This window comes from Lipotes vexillifer, unplaced genomic scaffold, assembly GCF_000442215.2.
Source record: "Lipotes vexillifer unplaced genomic scaffold, Lipotes_vexillifer_v1.1 scaffold988, whole genome shotgun sequence".
Lineage (NCBI taxonomy): Eukaryota > Metazoa > Chordata > Mammalia > Artiodactyla > Lipotidae > Lipotes > Lipotes vexillifer.
Genome location: NW_006797916.1, coordinates 2,134,817 through 2,144,985, shown reverse-complemented (window position 1 = coordinate 2,144,985; position 10,169 = coordinate 2,134,817). Strand labels below are relative to the sequence as shown.

The following is a 10,169-nucleotide window of genomic DNA, read 5'->3' as shown; positions in this document are numbered from 1 at the left end:
TTCCCCCCCACCCCAACCCCACCGTGTCAGGACCCACCTGCGCTCCTCGCCTGCTCTGCTGGTCCCTCCCCCGGCTTCGGCGGAAGCTCAGGACAAGTGGAGGCAGAGGTGGCCCGGGCGCAAAGAGGCCGCTCCCGGTGACTGAGGCAGCCATCCCGGGATCCCGGGGCGACAGGCCCTTCGGAGAGGGCTCCTGACGGCGCCTTCCCGGCCCCGCCCACCCGGGCTGCTCTCCCCTGCCACCGTGGACCCCGGGTGTCCCATCAGCCCACACAAGCAGGGTCTCCAGTGACCGCACCTCGACGGCTGCGCTGCAGTCAGCCCTGGAAATGCTGGTGGTGCGGTCCCAGCACACGTGCATGGTGGTGCTGGCCCGGTGCTGGCCCGGCCCCCCTGAGGAGCAGCGGGCCCTGCGAGCATCGTCTTCCGACTCCTCCAGAGAGACCTCGTCGGAGGGCCCTGGGGGAGAAGTCAGCCCCTGCTCAGAGGAAACGGGACCGGGACCCGCCCCCGCCCCCGGCCAGCAGCAGGCAGGGCGCGAGACCACGCGCTGCTCCTGCCAGAAGAGCTCCCGCCCGCCTGAAACGTCCCTCGTGGATGGAGAGCACGTGGGCCCAGCGGGCTGCCCGTGACTTGGGTGACACCCACGGGAAAGCTTCCTTGTCTCCTGGGGGCCCGGCCAGCACTCACTGTGGGGAAGGGGGCACAGCACGCTGCCCAGCGGTGCCAGGGCCGTGTCGGCGCTGCTCTTGGCTGCATCGATGGCAGCGTTCAGGTCCCTCATCCACTTTTCTTTCTCCAGCTGGGTGCTGTGGGGCAGGGCCGAAGCTCAGCTGCTGGGTAGGGCCCACAGCCGGGGCTCCCGGCCGTGCCCCCTCCCACTGGAGGGCAGGTCAGGGTGCCTGCTTCCCCCTTGTGTGCCCTGTCCTTCGGGTCCAGAGAGCTTGTCAGGACGCTGCTGGAGGCCCAGCCTGCATCTGTCACGCTGGAACGGGGGTGCTCTACAGGGTACTTTTTGTTCCTGGAATGGGTTTTTAGGTCTCTGGGGCTGTGAAGCTGAAACATGAGATTGGGTCCTGGATCATAAATTAAGCTGCCAGGGTTTCCTGGTGGGAGTCCAGTGCCCTGTGCTCTGACATCAGCCAGGACCCCGCAGGATGGGAGCTGAGAGCCGGGCGCCACCCGCCCGGACGCAGGACGACACCTCCTTTGGAAAAAGCTGGGAACTCAGGCTCCCACAGGGGAGGGACCAGGCACAGCGTCCAGGAGCTCGGGTCGCCTTGCTGTCGACAATGCATGGGGAGTGGGGAAAGCGTCTGTTTGCTCCTGTGCTACGGCCCCGCCAGCCTCCTGCTGCCCAGCTCCGGGGCAGGAGGCACGTGACGCTAGGCCACGGTGTGGCCGCCCCGCTGGGCTCCCCCCCCCCACCCGCGAGCTCCCTCCCTTGAGCAGCCAGCAATGTCACAGCCAGTGTCTGCGGATGGTCTCAAGGGTCACAAGCTCCCACGGACAGTGAAGCTGCTCCCGCGGTTGCGGAGCTTTGAAGCGGCACTCGAGGGGCCGCGTGTCCCCGTGACCGCGACTCACAGCTCAGAGGGGACCAGGGCCGCCGCGATGCGCGACATGGGCAGAAGCCCCGTACCTGGCTGCCACCACGACGGTCTTCTGAGCGGCGTAGATGGTGAAACAGTGCGGGACAGGCCACTCGTTCTCACGTTCTTCCACCTGCGGGCGGGAGAGGAGGCAGAGTGTGACCCGGAGCGGGGCTGGCAGAACCCGAGCTTGCGGCAGGACACAGGTGCCGACTAAGCCCACGCCGACTCTACGAGGGGTTACAGGAGATACGAGGGATCCCTGCGCCATGGCGCCTGCTGCCCAGGTGGGCAAGCTGAGGGCCATGGGCACCCAACTACTCACCGGTGGGTCCAGCACTATTAGCTGAAAATCAAGCACGGGAAAAAAAATGTTGAGCATTTTAGTTGAAAAGGGAGTTGGACAATTCATGTTTATAAAGTGGTACCAAAAGCTAACAGAGTTAGATTCAGGCTAATCTCAGTTATAAGAGATTAAGAGAAAAAACTCCAGAACAAAGTGTTCCTTAATCAGACCTAAAAGCCTAGAGGAGAAACTGTCCTCTGACCAAGTGAGCCTGTTCTAGGAATGAGGAAGGTGACTGATGGAACCCACCCCGTCACAAAGTCAAAGGGGGAAGAGCGACCACCCCTCCACGTGCTGAAACGCCTTTGCCAAAATCCCACGTTACTTCTGATAATATCTCTTATATACAAACAGAAGGAAACGGTGTCTTTCACAAGCCAGGAGTCACCATCCTTCCCTCCACAGTCAGGAGCGAGGGCTGGCTGGCTGTCCCCAGGACCAGCCAGTTACAGGTGACCGCCCCCAGAACATGGGACGCCAACCACCGAGCCTCACGCTGGACTTAAAAGGGTCTGAAACTAACATGAGCGCAGCCAGCAGCAGAAGGTTATCAAGATGTCGGCAGCCCCCTCCAAGTCAATATGTAAATTTAATGCAATTTCCACAGAAACGCCAATGTTGTTTCTTGAAGGAATCTGTCCAAATGACTCCAAAGTTTATTTAGAAAAATTAAATAAATACTTAAGAGCAAAGAACTGTTTAAAAAGGACAAATAAGGGAAGGAACTTACCCACACAGTGACTAACCCTTACACCACCACTAATTAGAAGAGTGCAGGCTGATGTTGGGACAGACAGAGATGGGACAGAACCTTCAGAAAGAATCCAAGCGTAAGGACACGAATTTTTTATATGATAAAGGCAGACTTTGGGATCAGTAAGAAAATGGAGAATGTAACAAATAATGGGAAAATCGACTATACGAGGAGAAAATGTTACATCCCAACCTAAAAACGTCAAAACCAACAAATTTTAGGCGGATTAGGTAAAAAAGAAAAAACCGTAAGCATATCAGGAAAGAAAGTCCCACACCAACATAGTCTTGGTGTGGGAAAGAGTTTCTGAGCCCGTGCCAAGGTCAGAAACCCTAAATTAGGAAAAGATGGACAGACCGACCACAGAAAAACGTCTAAGTTCACCCCTTCAACACATATTCGTCGGGCCTCTGTGCCCGTGGCCATTCTAGGGACAAGACAAAACGTGATCCCCATCTGGAGGGAGTTTATAAACTCTGAGGTGACACTCAACTCCAGGCAAAGTGATGGGAATTACGTACCTGGAAGGCACCTGAGACCTGGAAGGGTTTTAGGAACGCTTCACCAACACTAACAGGCCAGAGCAACAGATGCGCCCGGTACCTCCTGGGGGAGAGCAGAGGGCGCAGGAAGCGGCCTTGCTGGCCATCCCTGGGGCACGGAGGACGGGGTGGACGGCCAGCGCTGCCCAAGGCTGGGACGGTGCAGGCGCAGATGGGCCTGGAGGGAAGGCCACCCAGTCAGCCGCTCCCACAGCCACTCAGCGGGAACAGGGAGCCCCAGGCTCACATACACGCGTGGCGGTTTATCTCGAGGCCGTAACTAAGGATGCGTAGAAAGATCCAATGGTGCTGTTTCTAATTCTGAAAAACTAGACGTAGCCAAAACGTCCAGTGCAAGGAGCTGGTTAAATAAACCAGGGTTCGGCGCACCAATCCACTACTCATGGCTCCTGAGCCGGTGGTAGCAGCAGAGGACACAGGAGGATGTTTGAGATGAACTGCGAGCAAAACCAGTGCGGATTACAACGCAGCTTGTGGAGGGTGTTCCCCAGATGATGGCGAAATGCTGACAGCACTTACTACTGGGCAGTACAATGATGAGTGCTTTTCACTGTACACCTTCAGTTTCTCTCTATGCTGAAGGTATAATTTTTAAAAGTATACTTTAAAACAGATGGGGTCTACTTCCAGGGATGGCAGGTGAGGTCATTCAAACTGACCCCTTTTTGCTGAGAGTTGGAAAAGCTGAACACATGTTACAGAGACACGTGCGGAGGCTCTGACGCTCTCTGGGAGGCGGTGCAGTGCCCAGGGTGCGGACGGCGGGGAGAAGGGCCAGACGCCACGAAGGAGAAAGGGGCGGAGGACGGCGCTGACGCTTTGGGAAGTGGGAACTGGACAGGGGTCGGACCCCACCCATCCTACACCTGGATGGGGCCTGGTAGGGCTGCAGGGAGAGGTGCTCACTGCGTAAGATGTTTTGGACAAACAGCACATCTTTATAGCAAAAACCTGAACTTGGCCTCCTATCTCTGCTGTTCCCAAAGATGGGTTCCAGGCCGAGTCTAGGTTTACACTCAAGGGGGAGTCTCTCCATGACCTTTAAGGCCACAGAAGGCACTGACCACAGAGGAGAAGACAGACCGCATCACATTAAGACGAAGAATTCCCGCTCATCAGAGACGACATTAACACGCCACGCGGCACTGAGACGGTGGGGATGTGGACACGCCCTGGTGGCATGTGGTGTGGACAGAGCGTGAGGTGCGGCCCAGGCCCTCAAGAGCTCTGAAGACAGAGCTTGGGCCTCTTCACGGGGTGGAGGTCAAAGGGCAAACGAGAGGACACAGCACGACTCAGTGGAGGTCACCGGGAGCTTCCCTGGGGCCAGTCCTGCCCTGCAGCCCACCCTCTCTTTAGCGGTGGTGGTCTCTGTTTTACCATTATAAAGCTGTGTGTGTGTGTGTGTGTGTGAAATAACTGATCATGATGCCAAAAGAAACCAAAATCGTCAGTATAAAAGAGAAAAGTATAAAATCAAGGAAGTGAAAACTCTAGTAAGAATTAGGGGTCCAGCTTTCTCTTTTCAAAGCTGTGTCAGCACCCAACCCCTCCAGCAGCACGGTGGCCCCGGCGCCCGAGCCGGGTTTTTCATGGAGTCTCCCACCAAAGGACAGGGCTCCCTGGGAGGAGTAGGTGGGTTCCTGGCGGAGCTGGGCCTTGTCCTGCAGGTGCTGGTGGCCTTGGTCAAGAGGCCCTGGAGGGGCTGCAGGTGGGGCTGTTTGAGCACCAAGAACAGTAGCCATAACAGGGTGAAAAGGCGTGAACAGCCCAGCAGGTGCTGCCATGCGGCACGGCCCCCAACCCCCGGTCCGGACCCGCCCGGCGCCGGGTGCTCACCAGCATGCTGCGCAGTGGAAGGAGTCCCCGGATCCGGAAGTGGCTGGTCCCTGAGGCACCTCTGCTTGTGTACAGCAGCATGTCTGAGAACTGAGGGACCAGATGCTTTAGATAAATGAATTCTAAAAACAAGTAACAAGGATTCAACATCTTAACAATCAGACCAACTTCAGCTCCAAGGGCCCCGTGTGCTTACGCAGTCTGCTGGAGGTTTTTGGCAGAAAAAGGATTTTTGTTCCATTCGTACAGTCATTTTGACCAGGGGTGACCAGCAACCACATGGGCCAGCAGACCTCTTGGCCAGCGGGAGGCACTGGGGGCCTGGTCCTGAAAGTCACCCCCACCCAGGAAGGCTGGGGTTTGAATCCACTAGCTGGGCACGAGGAAGGGAGCTGACAAAAGGGGACCTGCTGGCGGCAGGGACTCGCTGGGAGGACCCCTGGGCTCGTGCGTAAGGCCCTGCGAACTGACGCTGGCACGAGCAGAGCGGTCCTGCAGCCGCAGGTGTGTGGATTTTTCTACCTTCTGGCTTTTGCTCATCCTGCACACAGGTGCCCAGAACCCAGAATAAGGAAGGTGGCAGGCCCGGGAGTGTTTCTGCGACGCTCTCCTGGCTCCTGACAATGAGGCCACCCGCCTGGACCGTGCCTGTCGCACCTACCAGAAAGAACATCCTCTGCTGCAGGCCCTTCCTGGTGAGCTTGTGGAGGCAGCCCTCGCGGATAAACTCCTGCAAGACACCGTCGGGGTCCCCGTGTGCTGGCCGAGGGCACCTCGGCAGATGGCACATCACCCTCCACGCTCCTCCGAGCCCCTCGCGGGCCCCCTCGGGCCCTTCCGTGGAGCCCTCTGCCCAGATGGATGGCTGAGGACCCGCCGTGCCACTCCAGCCTCCCTCCCGTCTGCTCCCCTCGGTCACCCGCATCCTGTTTGGTGTCAGTTAACTCGGTGCCCGGTCTCTGAGCTCCCACAGGCCGGCTGTGCTGACAGCCGGCGCACAAGGCAGAGGGCATTGTTGAGGGGCAGCTTCTGGAAGGCTCCACCATGGAGATGACGTGAGTTCAGCTTCGAGGAGAGCTGGGCGGGGCAGCCTGAGACTGGGAGCAGGAGAGGACACCTGGCTCCCGCCCAGGGTCACGGGGATGATCTGCCGCCCTGGCGCCTGAGCAGAGGATTCCGAAGGCCATGAAGGTGCTACGGCCCAGAGTGAGACCCTCCCATGGGCTGAGGCTCAGCGGAAGCACCCCGTGTCCCGGGCAGCCCTCTCCCCCCGGGACTTGGGGCTCCTCACCGCCAGGCCAGGCCCCGCACCTGCCTCCGGGGCACAGATGTCCGACGTCCCTAACTGCCTGCGCCCTGGCTGAAGCGCTGTCCCGGGGCCCCGAACAGCCCGCTTTGGCCTATTTCTGGGGACTCTTCCACCGTCTGCTGTCCTCTCAGACAAACAGCACGGGCTGGTGCCCCGAGAACACCCCGGCCTTAACAGCCCTCAGATGACCCGAGCAAGGGCACAGGGAGGAGAGAGCTCATCCAGTAACCTTCACGGACACAGCAAGATGAGAAACCAGCCCCAACCCAAGGGACCGCCCTGCAGGAGGAGGAGGGCGGCCCCCAGCCCTCTCTGGGCCGCAGCTGGCAGGTCTTCCTGCCGTCGTTGCAGGGCCAGCTCCGCCGCTCCCCAGAGACCCCAGCCCTTGGGGGTGCGCTCCCCGAGGCCCCGCCTCCTCGATGCCTGGCAGTGCTCACCCTCGGGGCCTCGTCACCCACCTTCAGTTCACAGCCCCGCTCTTCGACCCTGCGCTCAGACAACTGGGGTGGGCTCGTCTCTGACTGATGCACGCCTTTCACTCGGGGAGGCCAGGAACCCCGGAGGTTAAGGCAGGACTCGGAGACCCTGACTAACAGCAGCGGTGACGGCAGCAAGGCTGCCCCGGGGAGCCCGGCCCTGCCTCTGCTCTACGTGGCTGCTCTTGTTTATCTGCCCCTCTGGTGACAGTTTCCTAGGGCCACCATCTATAAGTCACTGCGTGGGGCACTCAGAGAAACAACAATGTAACAAGAGCCCTCCCACCTCCCAGGAGCTCCCAGCCAGCAGCACTCCTGGGAGCCGTCAAGGAGGGAAAGGAAACGGGGCTGTCCTGGCTCCCAGCCAAGGCCCTGCTCCAGGAGGGCAAAACCTTCCTGTCTTAGTCTTGTTTCTTTGAGCTCATGGTCCCACACTCGCAGTACCTTTCTTCTAACAAGGTTAACGCAAAACAGGATTTTTGCTGAGACAGGAACATCCCTGTGCAACCCTTTGTTTTCGGGATCTTAGTTCCCTGACCAGGGATCGAACCTGCGCCCCCTGCATTGGAAGCGCGGATTCTTAACCACTGGACCTGTGCAACCCTTAAAACAATTTTCTTTTGCTGACAGTACTGAGTCCAAAGCAAAAGGAATTAAGTGACAGAAAGTAAGCAGTCCGGGAGACATATAGACCCATGGATACAACTGAAGGTTCAAAAACGAACTCACACTCCGTGGCCCACTGATTTTTGACAAAGGAGTGACGACAGTTTAGCAAAGGTGTTGGGACAACTATAGTATCCACTTGGAAAAGAGCAAAGTTGGACCCATATCTCACACTATACACAAAACTCAAAATGATCAGCTCTAAATGTAAGAGCTAAAACATAAACAACTTTTAGATGAAAACACAGGGGTAAATCTTCATACCTTGGATTAGGCAACAGTTTCTTAGCTATGACACCTAAAGCACAAGCAACCAAAGAAAAAACAGACAAATTGGACATCAGCTAAATTAAAAACTTTAGTGTTGTAAATGATACCATCAAGAAAGTGAAAATATAACCCACAAAATGGGAGAACATATTCGCAAGTCATATTCTGGCAAGGGTCTGGTATCCAGAGTAGATAAGGAATCTCGCAACAGTAAAAACACAAACAACCCAATTAAAAGGTGGGCAAAAGACTTGAATAGGCATTTCTCCAAAGAAGGCACAGAAATGACCAATAAACATATGAAAAGATGCTTGACGTTAGTCACTAGGGAAATGCAAATCACAACCACGAAGAGATGCCACTGTGCACCACCAGGATGGCTAGAATCAAAGACAAAATATGGAGGAGGGCTTCCCTGGTGGCGCAGCGGTTGAGAGTCCGCCTGCCGATGCAGGGGACACGGGTTCGTGCCCCAGTCCGGGATGATCCCACGTGCCGCAGAGCGGCTGGGCCCGTGAGCCATGGCCGCTAAGCCTGTGCGTCCGGAGCCTGTGCTCCGCAACGGGAGAGGCCACGGCAGTGAGAGGCCCGTGTACCGCAAAAAAAAAAAAAAAAAAAAAAAAAAAAGAAGTCGGAACGATTCTATACCCCTGGTGGGAACGTAAAGTGGTGCAGCCACCGTGGACAACTCTGGCGATTCCTCAAAATGTTAAACACAGACCCGGCAATTCCACTCCTATGTATGTACGTTTGTGCCCAGGAGAAATGAAAACACATGTTCACACAAGGACTTGTACATGACGTTCACAGAAGCACTATTCACAATGGCCAAAAAGTGGAAACAACCCAAGTGTCTATCAGCAGATGAACAGGTAACCAAAATACGGTGTCTCCAGAGAATGAACACTATTCAGGCACAAGAAGGAATGAAGCCCCAACATAACACACAACACGAATGAAGCTTGAAGACACTGTGCTGAGTGAAAGAAGTGAGACACAAAAGGCCACACACCGTGAGAGTCCATGTGTATGAAATGCCCGGAGAGAAGCCCAGAGACACAAAGCCGATCAGAAGCTGCCAGGGACCGGGGAGCGGGGCGGGGGGGTGGCTGCCGACAGCGATGGGGTTTCTTTTGGGGGAATGAAAATGTTCTGGAATTAGTGGTGACGGTTGCACAACCTCATGAATATACTGAGAACCACCAAGTCACACATTTTGAATTATATCTCAATTAAAAACAGTGAAGTAACCAGTTCACAGAACTTTCTCAAAGTCACTCACCCTGCCGGGAGCAATGAGGTTCTCTATGCCGACCAAGTCCCGCTGCAGCTCCATCAGCTTCTGGAGGTTCTCCAGCCGGACGAGGCTGTGCTGGAGTGTGGAGGTCACCTCCGTGATGGCCTTGAGGGCTTCTGCGTGGAGAGGTCCCTCAGTACAGGTGCCCGGGCAGGTGAGCGGGGGGTGGCATGGACGAACCCTCCACCCACCAGTTTGTGACAGGAACTGACAATTTAAAGGTGGTTTTAATTCCAGGAACATTGTACTCAAACTCCTTACAGGACTGCTAGGGACAGCAAGTGTGGGTCCCTGCAGATGACCTGAAACGTGGACTCGTTCAGCCCAAACTGCTGACTAGCCAACGCTCACGCTCGGTAAAGAGAAAGGGCAGAGTCTTTATAAACAACTGACGTTACGGGCAAAGCAGCGTCGCCCACCCTCATTTTACCTGTGCTGCTCTTCTTTCACATTTCCTCTAAAATGCATGGAAACATTTTGGGCAATTTTGTCCTCTCCTTTTTGGCAAACACAAAACACTTGCTTTTAGGATGCAGAGGAAGGGCGCTGTCCACATCATACGGCCCGTTTTGCTCCCTGTACGTCAGAAAGTGTCTGATCTATTCTCAGGACACCGGGAGACCCGCTGGAAGGAAGGGCTACCTAGCTCTTCGGCTTGTACGTTCAGAGACAGACAGTGGTGACCAGACCTGAGAGGCAGTGACTTCCTGCTCTACGTTTGTGCTGCAGCTGGAAGTCAGTCCTATCTGAGGTCACAAGGGTCAGGGTTTATTCCTTCGTCCCTCTCACCAAAGTCGGGAATGAGAAAGCCCACCGACCTCAGAAGCTTCCCCCAGGCCACGTGGCCCCCCAGGTGTGCGGCTCAGAAGCAGACCACCGCCCCCTGCCCTGGGCGCCGCGGGCGGAGGCCGGGGTGCCCGCGGGGGCGGGGTGTTGGGCGCGCACTCACCGCGGCGCTCGGCGCGGTCCTGGTCGCCGCGGTCGGGGTCCTGGCGGTCGGAGGCGCACAGGCGGCGCAGCAGCAGCCGGTAGTGGCGCAGGCGCTGCAGCGGCTTCA

General features: G+C 56.8%; 1 protein-coding gene across 1 annotated transcript in view; it reads right to left on the bottom strand.

The window, feature by feature from the left end:
* The window catches only part of FARP2 (FERM, ARH/RhoGEF and pleckstrin domain protein 2), an 82,131-nt gene that overhangs the window by 2,463 nt on the left and 69,499 nt on the right, over positions 1-10,169 (bottom strand). Inside the window, exons 21-27 of the mRNA XM_007469970.1 lie at positions 10,062-10,164; positions 9,098-9,228; positions 5,756-5,824; positions 5,095-5,184; positions 1,643-1,725; positions 713-809; positions 299-481 (exon numbers count right to left, since the gene is read on the bottom strand). Coding sequence (XP_007470032.1) covers positions 299-481; positions 713-809; positions 1,643-1,725; positions 5,095-5,184; positions 5,756-5,824; positions 9,098-9,228; positions 10,062-10,164 — 756 coding nt within the window. The remainder of the gene's footprint in view (positions 1-298; positions 482-712; positions 810-1,642; positions 1,726-5,094; positions 5,185-5,755; positions 5,825-9,097; positions 9,229-10,061; positions 10,165-10,169) is intronic.